Source organism: Rhinopithecus bieti, unplaced genomic scaffold (assembly GCF_001698545.2).
Source record: "Rhinopithecus bieti isolate Rb0 unplaced genomic scaffold, ASM169854v2 scaffold_3856, whole genome shotgun sequence".
NCBI lineage: Eukaryota > Metazoa > Chordata > Mammalia > Primates > Cercopithecidae > Rhinopithecus > Rhinopithecus bieti.
In genome coordinates this window covers 1,824,360-1,840,101 of record NW_016804410.1, presented here as the reverse complement: position 1 = coordinate 1,840,101, position 15,742 = coordinate 1,824,360, and the positions used below count along the sequence as shown (strand labels likewise).

General features: G+C 39.6%; 1 protein-coding gene across 9 annotated transcripts in view; it reads right to left on the bottom strand.

Annotated features, from left to right (window-relative positions):
• EPB41L3 (erythrocyte membrane protein band 4.1 like 3) overlaps nt 1-15,742 on the bottom strand; it is a 153,687-nt gene that overhangs the window by 15,423 nt on the left and 122,522 nt on the right. For 4 of the 9 annotated variants that reach the window (XM_017867916.1, XM_017867917.1, XM_017867918.1 and 1 more), the window contains exons 11-13: nt 15,323-15,498; nt 11,649-11,869; nt 2,530-2,583 (exon numbers count right to left, since the gene is read on the bottom strand). In XM_017867916.1, coding sequence (XP_017723405.1) covers nt 2,530-2,583; nt 11,649-11,869; nt 15,323-15,498 — 451 coding nt within the window. Of the gene's footprint in view, nt 1-2,529; nt 2,584-7,735; nt 8,297-11,648; nt 11,870-15,322; nt 15,499-15,742 lie in introns of all 9 variants that reach the window. The other 5 variants (XM_017867911.1, XM_017867913.1, XM_017867915.1 and 2 more) reach the window with 3 other exon arrangements.

Here is a 15,742-nt window from a genome sequence, read left to right as displayed (position 1 = left end):
GTGACCGCAAGGGTGTAGCAGGTTTTTCTTGATGAACATTAGAAATAGTTCAGGAAGCGAGGGGAGCCAGATTAAAATTAGAATTTGTAAGAATAGCTATGATGACACAATAATGAGGGCTCAAGTGTAGTGTATGAATCCCACCCTATGAGGTTAGTGATTATGATTTCCAATTGGTAGACCAGAGAACCCATGCTCAAAGAATATGAAGAATTTTGCATGGACGTTCCCACAATTTAAAGTTTCTTGAGACCTTGATTTTCTTTTTTTTTTGTCTTTTGTTTTTTGACAGAGTCTCGCTTTGTTGCCCAGGCTGGAGTGCAATGGCACGATCTCGGCTTGCTGCAACCCCCACCTCCTGGGTTCAAGCAATTCTCCTGCCTCAGCCTCCCGGGTAGCTGGGATTACAGGCGCCTGCCACCACACCTGGCTAATTTTTTGTATGTTTAGTAGAGATGGGGTTTCACCATGTTCACCAGGCTAGTCTGGAACTCCTAACCTCAAGTGATCCCAAAGTTCTGGGATTACAGGCGTGAGCCACCACGCCTGGCCAATTTTCTTGAATGTATATAGTTAAGAACAAACTTGGGAGGGGAGAAGACAAATACGGGGCAAGTAAGAAAGTTTTTTTTAAAAAAAGAGAAATCAACTACTATCAACAACAGCATGATTTCTTTTACAGGTTTTAGATGGGACAATTTTTGAGATTTGAAAAAATACAAAGCCACCTCATTCTCCTGGTTTTTCCAATTTCAAGGAGCAGTCTAATCCCTGGACTGCTGTCTGAGTATCAGTAATTAGTAAGCAGGCCAAGCCACATCTGCATGCAGCGTTAAAGCTGTGTCTCTCACTATGGCTCTTGGACTCAGGATTGGGTATTATGCCCTTATGCTAGGAGAGGAGACCCAGAATGAAATTCGAGGTGAGAAAAGGATCACACCAAGTCAGGAGCCTTAAGAAAATCATTTAGTCTACCTAGGTCTCCCTCTTCTTATTTGCCAACGGGGACAAGACTGCTTACTCTTCATATTCTACACTGACCACTGTTGTGTTGGCCACCTATAGAAGGGGAAGAGTTTCATCAGTATCGCGGGGCCAACAGGAAATTGAAACACAGTGCTAATGTGCTGGAGACACGCCCATTCTTCAGTGCATGGGGGTTCACAGCTCTTCATTTTATTTTCAAACTTCATAATCTACCTATGTTACAGGTATTCCCTTGCATGCTTTAAATGTTATATAACAAATTTTAAAACTACTGTAGAAGTTTAAGGTATTATTATTAACATATTTTTCCTTTTAGCGCACTTTAAGATTCCAATGAAATTTACTGGATATACTACCCTGTGGCTACATGTAACTAACTCTTACAAAATCAAGGTGTAGCTTTGTGATAGTTGGCAAAGAAAATTACCAACTTGTAGTAGATTTATATACGATTGCTTAAAAGAATCTGCATAATAGTTTTAACAATATCATCTTTAACGTTAAATTATGATTTTCAAGTTTTGCATTGAACTCTGGCATTTTTAAAGAAAGAAACCTAATAAAATGCCATCATGAAAGATTTTTTCTGAAGATAGTTTCAATTAAGTGATATACAGATACCACTTACAACATTTTTAGTTTTTTTCTAAATATTCAACTAGAAAACATTATTATAATAGGATGATGCAAAAAATAACATAAAAGCAACCTAAAATAAACATTATTACAAAGTAAAACTAAATTCTGCTAGTAAAAGTAGCCAAATTAACATCGATAAACATCTTCACTTCCATTAGTACCCAGACATTATTTTTAAAGATATTTTAACTACTTAACGGTAGAGAAGATTTGAAAAACAATATAAACCACACACACACAGACACACACACATTTTAATGTACCCTAAAGAAAAAATGAGAAATGACAGTATATCTTCTATCACTGTTTAATGTGATTACGTTTTTCAAAAATAAAGTACTAACAATAATTTGAAAATTCATTTCTTATGAGTGACCCAGGCTATGGTCAAAGGCTACAAAAATGAGTAAGGTAAGTCTTATTTTATCAAGAATTATTTCACCATTGGGGAATTAAAAATATATCTGCATCAAGCCAAAATACTAGTTAATTGTGACCTTCTTCCCATTCATTCTATCATACATCTATAGCCTCTCATTTGAGATAGAACTTTTTCTTAAAAAAAAAAATGTATTATCAGTCTAGGCAAGTAGTTCTCAAAATACATCCTAAGATATGCAGAGTCAATATCGCCTGGGAACTTGTTAGAAATATAAATTCTCAAGTCCACCCCCAGCCCTTCTGAATGAGAAACATGAGGCTGGAATCCTCCAGGTAATTGTGATGTAGGCCAGAGTTTAAGAACCACTGGTCTAGATGACAAAATGCATATTTAACTCCTACTGTTAAAGTTAGAACTGATTTCCATTACAACAGCTCATATGTGGAGTTCTTAAATGCAGAGCCACACCACAAGGCGATTTCGGTACGCCACTACCAGCCACTCTCAGCCACGATACCAACCTCAGTGGCGGTGGTCTCCCCGTCGGCTGCAGTGTCCGTGCGCTCACTGTCGGTCTGTTGACCACAGAAGTGATCAGGTTCCAGGAGGAAGGCAGGGACAGAAAGTAAACCATCTGGTCAAACATGGTCTGGCACAGGTCGGACAGATCATTTTCTTTCTCTGTGATTTCTCTGTGTCACACTACCTTCCCACAAGAACACAAGTTCAAGCAAAGCAACAGAAGGGCCAGAGCTAGGTGTCATCAACAGAGCCAACTCATAGGAAGACCTGAGGCGCACTCAGCTGCACGAGCTGGGGAGCCACACTGACCTGTCCGGTTCTATGTCTCAGGGAAACCAATTTGTCATCCCCACACCCCTCCTCCAACTTTTAACTAAAAACCTCAAGTAAGATCTCCTTAAAATGTTTAATGCAAATAAAATTGATGTTCATATATATTTTATTCCAGTAATATTTCGTATCTGAAAGGTAAATGAAAATGTCAATTTACAGAAAAAGCTACTGTAACAGTCACTGGACTTTCAGCCCCTCATTTATACCATTATGACAATTTATATCCATCTAAGGCCATCAGGCTGTCCGCATTACCTGTCAATTATAAAAGGCACAATGCCAGTGACTTACAGGTATATATTTTTTATGGGAAAAAAATAACTCAATTTTCAAGTAGCGTTGCTAACTCGATATTTTTTAAGACTGTATGTTATTTTGCCCCACCCTCCAATATAAAGAAGTATATTGAAGTATGTATTTAAACATCTTGCTCCAAAAATACCATTCAAATGAAGCAAATCATAAGAAGAATTGTTGAAACAACAGAGAGAGAGAAAGAGAGAAACATCTACTTGGAAACAAATAAAACAAAGCACAGCATTTGCCAGAGCCTAGGTTTTGAGGAGAATGAGAACAGTAATTTCAGGACTGGTTTTTAATCTGTTTCACAGGGGTTTATGACTTACAAGCTGTTTTCTCTTGAGTAGAGTAGAGCCATGGACATCTAAATGTCCTAGTATTAACTGACTTTCCCTCCACAGATACCAACTAATCATTAATAAAGTTTCCTTCATCAAATATTTGTGATTAATATTTTGAAAACAAAAATCAAAATGGGAGGGGAGTCTATGAGGCTGAATCTGGTTCTTAAAATAACCTCCCACTACAAAGAACAAGAAATGTCAAGAAGAGACAACTGGGACAGTGTTGTTTCCACTGACAAAACTAAACTCTGGCTAGGCTGATTTCTTGGCACTAGCTGCATGTCTCATGTTGCATACTCCTAAAAGAAAGGGAGGCTGAACACATGCTCAGCACACGTACCTTGGGACACCATTCTGGCACCTTTGCTACCAAGTCTAAGTGGAAAATAATTTTCCAGAGGTTGGTAAGGAAAGCATGTTGACACATTTTCGTGACCTGACCAGCTTGGTTAACAGTTGGGGGCAGGAGGTGGCTGTTAAGTTTCTTGTAAGGGTGATTGTTGCTATGGGATTAGTATGGCTGTACTGAGTGACAGCCCTGGGAAAGGCCAGTTTGAATTAGTAAGAGAGACCAGTTATTTGTTTAGGTGTACAGAATAACTCAAAGATCTTAGGCTTTCAAGAATAAATAAGAATGACTTGCACTTAGTGTTTTATTTTTTTAGACAGGGTCTCACTCTGTCACCCAAGCTGGAGTGCAGTAGTGCAATCCTGGCTCACTGCAACCTCTGCCTCCTGGGTTCAAGCAATTCTCGTGCCTCAGCCTCCCTAGTAGCTGTGACTATAGGTGCATGCCACTATGCCTGGCTAATTTTTGTACTTGTAGTAGAGGCAGTGTTTCGCCATGTTGGCCAGGCTGGTCTCAAACTCCTGACCTCAAGTGATCCGCCTGCCTCGGCCTCCCAAAGTGCTGGGATTACAGGGGTAAGCCACTGCACGCCCAGCTGGAATGACTTGCATTTAGTGTTCTAATTAGTTGTGTCAAACACTTATAAAACTCTTGAAAGTGTTTCTCCTCCAGTCTAGCTTATTTCCCTTACGGTTTTAAAATTTACTTCAGTAACTTGCAAGCATTTTAGCATCAGGGGGCAGTGGTCGTTAAGAGGGAAAGGTTTAATGTCAGATGAACATGAGCTCAAATCCTTTCTGTTCAAACCTGTGGCACATTGGGTACTTTTTATATTTTAGTCCCAGTTTCCTTTCCATAAAATGGGGAAAATAACAGCCCTAACTGTATTGGATAATGGATACTAAACACTGTATATAATGCCTGACACACTCAGAGCTAAAAAAAAATGCCTATAATAATTATATTACATAGTTATTCCTATTTTTCTTAGCCATATACAAATAGCATAGTCCATATATAAAATTTCTTGAATTCCTACTTAGCATCTAGTCAGTCCGTAGTATAGTGCCTGATCAATAGTAAATAAATGAATAAGGCTGAATAAAGCAGTTTTTATATCAACTGCTATTTCTATAATGTACGATGCCTACATAAAACTGCAAATGCACAGTATATCATAAACTATCATATTATACTATGTTTATGTAATTTAAAATGTTATAAATCAGTTAGTCCATTTTTCTTCCTCTTGATTTGAACTCATCTCTATTTTTCTTTGTATTATCAAAAAATTACTCAGAAATACACATGTAACAGCATTTTATGGTTTGGGGAGGTAGGTTCATCTCATGTTTCTTGATAGGATATTTTGATATCCTGCCCCTTCTTATTTGACCATTCTGAAAGTACAAAAGAAAAATCATGACTGGTCAACAGCTTTATAATGTGAAATGATGAAGCCTTTTTATACTGGATTTCACTCTTGAGAAAGGCTGGAAATAAGCCACTATAACATGTTAAAAATGTAAGCAATGATGATACAATATTTAAAAAGAATTAATTGCTAGTGACTTGGCAAAATGAAAGTGACAAGGCTGAATTGTATGTTAAGAAGTCACCCAGTGTAGCTGCCACAGTGCTTGAGGCCTAGAGATGAAATCAGGCCATGTAAGCAAATGGCAATTTAAATAAAACAATCCAGGATGACCTCAATGTGAGTTCTCTAGCTCAGCCTGAACTAGAATGCACAGCTCTTAACACTTCAAGAGACAACACTGAACAGATGGCTAGTTACAGAGTCTGATGGCAGGAGAGCTATCATATGGGCTGACTAGGGCTGTGGAGAAGGGTGATGAAGACTCCAGTGGTCAGTGCTAATTCATGGTTTCGGAGGTTTGCGATAACAAGGACAGTTATGACCGGGAAGCTCCAATCACATGTTCACTAGCTTGTAACGAGTAACTGCTGTGATTTGTTTTGCCAATGTAATGCAGACATGCCCAAGTTTAACATTAATTCTCATGCACTGATTACAACAAGATGTATACCCTGGATTAGGCACAAGATCTGTGTGGTTTGCTATACAAAAGTTCAAACATTTATTTTGAATTTAGAAAAGCATAAAACAGCAATCTTTTTTGCCTTATGTTAGCTTGATGACTAACTCCACTGTTAGAGGAAAAATATATCTCCACGTTAGAAATCAGCTAATAAATAATAAAATTGTCTTTGTAGACAATATTGTGTTCTTAACTGTAATATGTTCTAGTCCAACACTATTTGATAGTATTACCAATATGAGAAATAGTGATATTAAAGCCTAGGATTTCAAGTAGTTCTCAAAATATTTTCCATGTGTAAAAAGTTATTTATATATCACTTGGAGCAAATCGTTATATATAACTCAAGAACCTTGAAAATGTTTTCTTATGCAAAGTCTATTAAAAGTGTAGACTTTTACTTAAAACACCTGTGAGACCATTCACATTTTTTTCTTCCGCTGCAAAGAAATGGTCATAATCCCACTAACTAGAGATACTCGCACACCCTCAACATATAATACTACATACTCACAGGTGCAGCTCAAATTATGACTTTCTAGCTGAGCACAGAATCAGACTTTCTTTCCTTTTTTAGCATTGCCTTGACTTTGTGACTTTTGAAAAAAATGCTAAGAGTATTTTCCTTTTCTCCTATCACAACAGCTCTTGTTCTGTGGGAACAGGAGGGCTGCAGGGAGCCTGGGGAGAGGTGTGGGCAGGGGCGTGCATCAGAGCAACCAGGGCTTCTGGTGGCAGCTTCTATTATTCTTCCCCGCACTCTGTTTGAAGCCTGGAGAAAGAGAAACTGCTGGGCTGTTCACAGGGCTGTGGGGTGGTGGGAAAGGAGAGCAATTAACAGGAAAAACTACTGGCTACCATGCCAGCTGCCGACTGCTCGAGTGGGGGACAGGAGTTTGCCCTGCAGCAGCATGCCTTCAAGGATAGAGGCTGATAGTTCAGGGTCTTTCCCCCACTATGTCCATGTCCGGCTGGCAGCCACAGAGGCCCAGCCTTACCACACTGTGAAAAAGGGGGGATTTTGAGGCTCATACTGCAGTTGAAAGAATCACTGTCATATTATCTTCATTGGCATTGCTAGCACTGGTGAAATTTCAGCCTGTCTTTGCATTGTTTGAAAACTTCAATTTAGTCCTTTTCTGATTGTGTTTGAACACTGCTGCACCGCATGCCGTTGCTTCTGGGCCTGTTTCTGCCCTTCCAACGGCTGATGTCATGTGGGTGCTTTCAACTGCTCTGACACAACACAATGCGGGATGTGACTGACAGACCTCTCTGTGAGTAACAATGGCTGTCCGGTAATGATGAGAGGGTGGTGGGGACATTTCAGGATCTTCAGGGAGGAGATACCTTTGCAATTTTAGAAAGCTACCCAATGTGACAATGACACATCCCCTCTGGAGATGCACTCTTCCACCTCTCCTTGACTATCATTTAAGTTGAAACAACTCATCATCGGTCTTATATGTGATTTACCTTATTAAACAATAACTGATCAGAACTTTTAGCTTCACCCTGATCTTTTACATGGCTAATGGGTTACATAAAATTGACTTCTGGCTGAGTCTTTCATCCCACGTAGAACTCAGTGGGTAGCAGAACGATTCCGGGTTGGGCTCAGACTGCTACATCCACATGGTGTTGTGCCTAACCCTGGGGCCCAGGTTGGACTCCCCAACACACAGAAACCTCAACATATTGGCACAGACAATAAATGAGGCTCTGAAAGTAGGACCACTATGGCAGCAGCCGGCTAACACTGTTTCGGACTCAAGCACGGAACACGAAGGGGAAGCGTGTTCTATGCCGAGGTACACACCTCTTCCTCTGAACTGTCACTCGGGTCATTGTCTAGGGAGGCGCTCAAGGAGGCCGCCTTGGGCTCCAGGTAGCAGAGGCACAGAGCCAGAGGGAAGGAGAGAGTGAGAGCGTATGGCACTGAGAAGGAGGCAGACAGCAGAAAGAAAAAGATGAAGAGGAAACAGGGCACGAGGGACGGTGAGCGGATCGGGAGGTAATGCTGCAAGCTCTGGGGCAGGAGGTTGGTTTCAGAAAGGTTGGGGAAAGAGAGGTACCCATCATCATCTAGGAGGGAGGGGAATGACTCGGGGAGCTGCAAGGAGAAGGAGAACAGGGTGGTCCCCTTGCCAGTTTGCTGTCTGTAGCTAAAAGCCACATCTTGATCCCCTAGGTAAGGCCTCCCTGGGCCATCAGAGTCCAAGGCGGGCTCTCCGAGCATGTGCTCAGCTCTGGACGGTTCGTAACCTGGCAGTTTGCAGTCATTCTCCTTACACCTCCTACGGAGCTCTGTGGGAGATGTGGGGGCACAATGGGCAGATGGGGGTGACAAGGGACATGAGTCAGTGCCAAGCCCAGGTGACTGATGTGAAAGAGACAGAGAGAGACAGAAAGCAGCAAACAGAGGTGCAAAAGGACAAAAAGAAAACTGCAATTAGTTAATTTTCTTATGGGTATCAATATAAAATTGTAAAACAAAAATTTTAGCACTAGGGTTGCTCATGAATGTTAAAAGTATTCAAGCTGCATGCCAATGTTGCCACGAATGGCTACATTTCTCCCATTAGACCATCATATACGGGTAGAATTCTTTAAAAACTCAGAACAGAAGGTATTTGTGGGCAATCCCAAAGTCTACACATCTCACATGATCAAAAACTTTCATTTTAGACCACAACTCTAGAAAGTTTCAGGTTTTGGGGAACAAACACAAGTAAATCTGATAACTTAAAATCAAGACTTTCAATAACCTTCTCCTGATTTCCAGGTAGCAGAGCTGTTACTATAGTTCAACTAGATTAAAAATAAAGATGAAATCCAATCCAGATTTTGATTAAAAAAGAAATCTCTAACATTAGTCCTTTCCTTGGTTATTCAATTACATCCGAAACAGAGAGTTTATGTTCTAAATCAAGAAGTTTCTGGCCCCACTCCTATCTGATAAGTAGTTACAATCAGGGATTCGACACTTAGCACTTCTGAATATCTCACTCCTCAAAAAGAACTGAAGTTCCCTTGAAAATTCTATTTTAGCTCCTTTACTTAGGACATTAGTGGAACTTCAACTCAAGTGATTTCAACAAGCTAACTAGAAACAACAATGTGTTTTCTTGTAACATGCTTTGCCAGTATTTACTTTCTATTATTTATGATGCATAATAATAGAAAGATATAATTTCCCAGGCTTCTGATTTTTTCTTAGCAGATAAAGGGCATGTTTAGATCTTTGGTTTGAGGCCTTAATATAATGATAACAGCAGGGTTTTCCACAAGTGCTCCCCTGGTGAGCGCAAACTTTAATGGGGTACGTGCCCTACTTCCCCTCTCTCTGGGTCCTGGAAGTCTCCACGACCAGCGTGTTTCCTCTGGTGGAGGGGTTGCTGGACAAGAAGGGGAGGAAAGAAAGCACACAAGCCCCAAGCAGGGAGGTACCTTCCTGTACCTGCCCCAAGCCCCTGGGCAGGTACAGGAGCTGCTGCAGGCCGGGAAGTCCAAGCCTGAAGGTAATGAGACTCCTGCTGATGTCTGTGTCACTGCATGTGTGTATGTGTGTGTTTTGTCCAGTGGCCTGACAGTATGGAAATTACCCAGCCTGCCTTGTGTGGTTATCCAATCCTGACTTGGGGAGAAGTGGTAAATATAGCGACAGAAAGAAAATGCACAAATAAAGTTACATCGGAGGCATGAGGGAAAGAAAATGCACAAATAAAATAAAATCATAGTCCTTCGGCATTGGAAGGGTCTCTTTCTACTATGAGACAAGTATGTCTTTTCCCACATACTCGCATTTGACATTAAAGACAGCACTTGAAACAGGAACCTGCACAAATCTCATTCAACTAAAATAATGTAGGTGCTACACTCTAACTTCTGCATGAAGACAACTGTCCTCCAGCATGGAGGTGAGGCGGCCCCATGATCGGGGGATCCCAGCCTGGGAAACGTGCCTCCTTCCCAGGCAACCTAGTGCACCAGCCTTTCAAGAACTATTTTCAGTAATACACTTTCATTTTGGTTGAAAAATAAGTACCCTCTCGGTTACTTTTTGAAGATGGAGTAAGATAAAATTAAGGTTTATTTTATCTTCCATGCTGATTATTAAAGTCATTTCTAAAAGACAGCTTTGCACTGGGGAAACCAAGCCAGCCCACACCTATACGAGCACCAGATTTCAGCTACAGGCTTCCTGAAGATGTTCTACCCACAGTGCTGGCTTCTCAGAGACTCAGGCTATGAGGCTGGCAGTGTCCTTTGTCTTTTTATTTTCCCACATCACAAATGGCACCAAGTGAGGACAGCTTAGTGCTATGTTTTACATAAACAAACTCGTGGTCTTTTAAAATCAAATAAAGCAAAAATGTCTGGCCTTATCTTGGGAGCAAAACTAAAAATCATTTACATTGATGTGTCACTTCTTCATACTTATACATCCACGGGAATCTTATGTTGGCATGGCGATTTTACAAAATGTTAGAATAAGAAGAAGAACCACGTACTGGTCTTTTGGGTGGATTATCTTCTTTTCTGTCCCCTTTAAAGCCTTCCTTGACTGAACAGACAGGAAGAGTGTAAAAACAAAATTGAGAACAAAGCACATTTTAACAGCAAAAGTTATTGAAATACCCCTGCCATTATTTCCTACTCTGTGCTTAATTTTGTGTTTGCCAAATAAATGATCTTATCTAAAAAATAAAAGATGATGGATTGGGTCATTTGTAATATTTTAATATAACTACAAAAAATTACTTGTCTATGTTAAGATGTCACTGCTAAATTCTTGCCAAAAGGAACACTTTCCATAGAATCCGGGGTAGTGACTCTCCATCTCTATTTGCAGAGCTCACGTACAAAACAGCACTCATGAATCAAATTTACTCAAACTTTAGGATAACCCATGGGTTATTACGAGCATTTTCATTCTGCTACTTCCTCTTACTCTATGCTCTGTACAGGCCAGGAGGCACTCTGTTTTTCCATTATTATTAGGTATAAACCTCCTGAAGTGTTTTTTGACTTTTAAAGTATTTTTCTGAAAAGCTGCTTTGTAGTGCTGATCACCAGAAAATAAAACAGTGTTTAAAAATTATGTTAAAACAGATACTTAATTTGGGGTGAAACGATGTTACAAAGTTTAATGAATTAAACACTGAAAGAAGAAAGTGCTGCCAGACTCACTTTTTATCTTCTACTGCAACCTTCTGCCTTAACATCTCTTTTCAAAACATGGCCAGTCACTACTCTGCTGATCAGATCGTAAGTAAAAACATACAGGCTGTGGTCACTCCATGTACTTATAGTCAGAAGAATGGTAATATGATAATTGCATATCTAGAAAAATACGCTGTACTTGGGTAGGAGAATGGGGCCAGAAACAAAGAAAACAACTTTGGTGACAGTTCTGAAACACGAGCCCAAACAGAAACGTGTAATCCGCCACCAAAAGTATTTTTAAGATACACATACAGGACAGCTATTGAAAGTCTTACATAGCACACAAGTCATTAAAAGACAAATTTTCAAAGAGCTATGAATGAATCTTTCAGAGGAAAAACGTTGAAACAGGAATCATAATCTAAAAATTGTCATATGAATGTGACCAGTGCTGACATATGATTTACCCTAAATCTCAGCACATTCCTGGTTTACAGCCTCAGCATCATTTAGTCATTCTTAAAAACTGGAGCAAGCTCTAGCAGGCAGTCTGGGAGCTATACCTTTCCCTCGTGCCGGATGGCCGAGACAGGCGTGACTTCTTCCCCCTTCCTCCGTTTGTCCTCTTCCTCGTCCCGCTCCTCCTCGGCCTTCTTCTCCGGAGTCACAGTGGTGATCAAGTTGGTCTGAGAGATGCCTTTTGTTGTGGCGTACTGGCCAGTACCAACCTCTGCAGCAGACACAGAATCCTTCATGTATATTTCATGGTTTTCATTCACTGATGCTAAAAGCAAATACAATTGAAGAAATAAAATCCAAAATAGTTAGGTCAGAAGACAGATGAACACCACCAATTATATCTTTACTGAAAAAGAAGAATACCATCACAAAATACCAGGTTTGTCTTGAAAAAACAAATCAGTGCTGCAGGGACCTTCCTGTAAGCACGAGCTTCCTGTATTTCCTATACCAGCGCTTTAAAATTCTTGAAATGCTCATGTCTTGGAATTTCCTCTCTCCTCAGGCTCTCTGGTGAGGATGTGCGTAAGTGTGGATGTGAGTGGAGGGCCACGAGGTGAGGCTGCCGCTGGGCCTGTTATCACCCAGAGTCACTGGCTGGCACTGGCACCCGTCTCGTAGTGGCCAATTCCACACCTAACGGCAGTCTTTGCAGTACACAATTGCTCTAATACACTTGGCTCGTTGGAAGTGCCCTTCATCAAGAAGCACTGAACTGGTTTTCTTCTTATTATTATTAATGTTGAAAAGTTTGTCACTCTTACAATATAAAGGCTCCATTGGTAATAACAAAAATTAACTATCTTGATGGAGATGATAAAATACAGATGGCAATTCTATTCGTCTAAAGCACAGAAATGTTTTCATTTCTACTGCATTTTAAACAGGCTACCATAATATGCATATACATTTACTCATCTCTAATATTTTGAGAAAACACAATGAATGTTGCTAAATGAAATTCATGCAAATACGAAACATGCAAACGCCAGAGAATAAGACATAGCCTTTCATCCCAGCTAAAACGTCTTAGTGAAAAGATGCTTAATTGAGTTAAATCTTAAAATTTGGTACTCATTATTTTAGGTTTCAGATATAAAATTTATTAAAACTTACAAATGTTGCTTTTCAAACACACAGTAACTAATCACAGACAAAATATAATCTACATTATTATGTTAGGAATTTTAAAATGTAAATAAAAGGATTCTGAAATGAAATCCTCTCTGAAATCCTTTTGATAGCTAAACTATGTCACTAAAATATCTTCACTAAGACATTTTATATCTCTTTATACTACTGAAAAAGCTCATATGAGACAAAGCTTCCTAATGGACCATTCAGGCCACCCTCTGTAAGATGCAACCTTGCAAAAAAGCAGTTTATGTTGCAACATGCAGCTGTGCCACCCAGCTCAACAGCAGCAGAAAACGTACTAGAGCTGGCAGGACTGCAAAGAGTGAGAGACAACACATACTAACATCACTTTTGGGCAGGGACAAAGAGACAGCATGACATTAGTACATTGATTTCACAATTGTCTTCTGTCTTCTCAGCAGTCATTATCACACTAAAGGTCATAAGGAAAACAACATTCACAACAAATGTGTTCCCTGGGGTGCACATCACTGAACAAAGTGGATGATATTCAGGGAAAAAAAAAAGCATGATTCTAAAAAGTTCCTCAAATACTAATAACATAGAAATAGGTAATAGAGACAACCTAAAGGAGAAAGAAGAGTCAATAGGATAAACCAAAAAGAAAAGCTTCAATGTTAACATGGATATTTCAATATCTTAATTCAGCTAGAAACAGTCCTGATAACTATTTTATTCAAAAGGGCTGGCTCTAAGTTTGGTATTCTGGAAACTCTTTAGAAAACACACAATGGTAATTAACTTCCTAGGCTAGCTCACAAAAGCCTGTAGAAATAATTATCGATATAAAATGTGGTATATATACACCATAGAATACTACTTAGTCATAAACATGAATGAAATCATGTATTTTGCAGTGACTTGGATGGAGCTGAAGGTCATTATTCTACCTGAAGTAACTGAGGAATGAAAAATCAAATACCATACGTTCTCATGTATAAGTGGCAGCTAAGCTATGGGTATGCAAAGCCATGTAGAGTAATACAACGGAAACTGGAGACTCAGAAGGCAGACAGTGGTGGGCGGAGGGTGAGGGATAAAAAACCTACATATTCGGTACAATGTGCACTACTCAGGTGACAGGTGCACTAAAATCTCAGACTTCACTACTATACAATTCATCCATGTAGCCAAAAACCGATTGCTTGTATACCAAAAGCTACTGAAATTTTTTAAAAAATGTGAAAAAGAGTAATTATCAATATGATAATTGAGATAATTGCCTATGTAACAAGAGTGCTTTCACATATATCTTGCTTTTCACAACGGCCCCATCAAAGGCGGCCTTATTCCTATTATACAGATGACTACAACAGACCTGGAGAACTGAAATCATTTGTCAACCACCGCAGAGACAGAGGGCAGCAGAGCCTGGACTTCAATCTGGATTTACCGATGCCACATGAGTACAGTTTCCACCTCATTAGTAACATACATAATACAACACCAATAATGCCATTTTGATTTCTTCTGTAAACTGTTCACAAAGTATTCCATTAGAAAAAGACGTTGTTTTTAGTTGGGAGATTCGGGGAGCACCTCTCCCCATCAATCACCCAGCTGGTGAAATGGGGAAGGCAGAGCTGAAACTCTCAGGGGAACAGTGGCAAAAAAGGTAGGGAAGGAGATGGTCCCAGGCACTTGTAACTTTTGTTTATTTTATTTATGTTTTCCTTATTATTTAAACCATACCTCCATACCAGAAACTCCTAATTCTTTTCATTTGCACAGGATAAGCTCTTCTATTAAAAACAAACCACCAGGTGCTCCAAATTAGAAGACAGAGACCCAGACATGATTCAGTTCCAGAGCACTGTTACAGAAGGCATGCCTTGCAGCAGAAAGCGTACCTCCATATTACTCCAGAGAGCAATCATGAAACTGTTCGATAAAACAAAACCCTACTAAAAATTCACTGTTGTGCTATCCCCTAAAAAGGTTGTTTGAGTGATCATCTCTCCATTTGACTAATTTGACTTGGCAGTACAGAACCCCTACATAGCGCTGTTCTCCCAGTCCATCTGGGGTAGTAATTAGCACAACTAGGAGAATTTAACTTACAGCCCTTTGCTCTGTTATTTGCATGTCATCCTTTCTACCAGCTATTATCAACTAACTGATAAATGCCGCACTTCATTCATGAAGATTTTTTAGAAACAGAAATAAATTTAACTTACAGATTTATAAAACAAATAGTCTTAAACCTACCAATCCTTCAAGACTTGTTGGTAAGAGAATCAAATCACGAGTATGTGACTACTATATTTAGAATGAGAGCATCTTTCTCCAAATTCGGGGTGTCAGTTTATGAAAGCTATTTTCTTCATTCCCTGATGCCATTCTTTCATGTAACTTTACATAAACCTGCAGATGTTAGACTGACAAAGGGACTTTCATTTCTCTGGGGGAGACTTAAAAATGTGCCATTCAGTCAATGAGCAACAAATGCTTTTCAACGTACAACATCCAGGAATATCTATGCTTACTGAAAGCTCATGACAGTTTCATACTCTTTTTGGGGTAGGTACTAGGTAACTAAGGGCCGGAGAGTGATGCCTACCTCCATCCAAGCTGCGAGACATGGTATAACGTTTGCTGGAGGAGCGTTCAAAGTAAGGTGCTGGGCGATCTATCAACGCACTGGCTCTTCTCGTTTGCGCTTGTGTCCTGCCACTATAACGAAACTTGGAACCCAAGGTTAAGAATTTCTTGGGAGGTGCTTCTGGTAACAACAGTCTAAAGAGAATAAAGAAAAACAGCAGAAAGACTATTAAGTCCAATATTGAGAGTGCTTTTTAAACTTTTTACTCTGAGAGGTCATGTGTGTTGCATGCTAAACGTTTAACACACAAATTGCAGTTAAATAAATCTGATTTCATTAAAAAATGTACATAGTATATATCAACTAGGGATGTTATAGAGAGGAGATATGCAAATAAGGGTTGTACTAAACCAGATGAACTTTTTTTTTTTTTTTTTT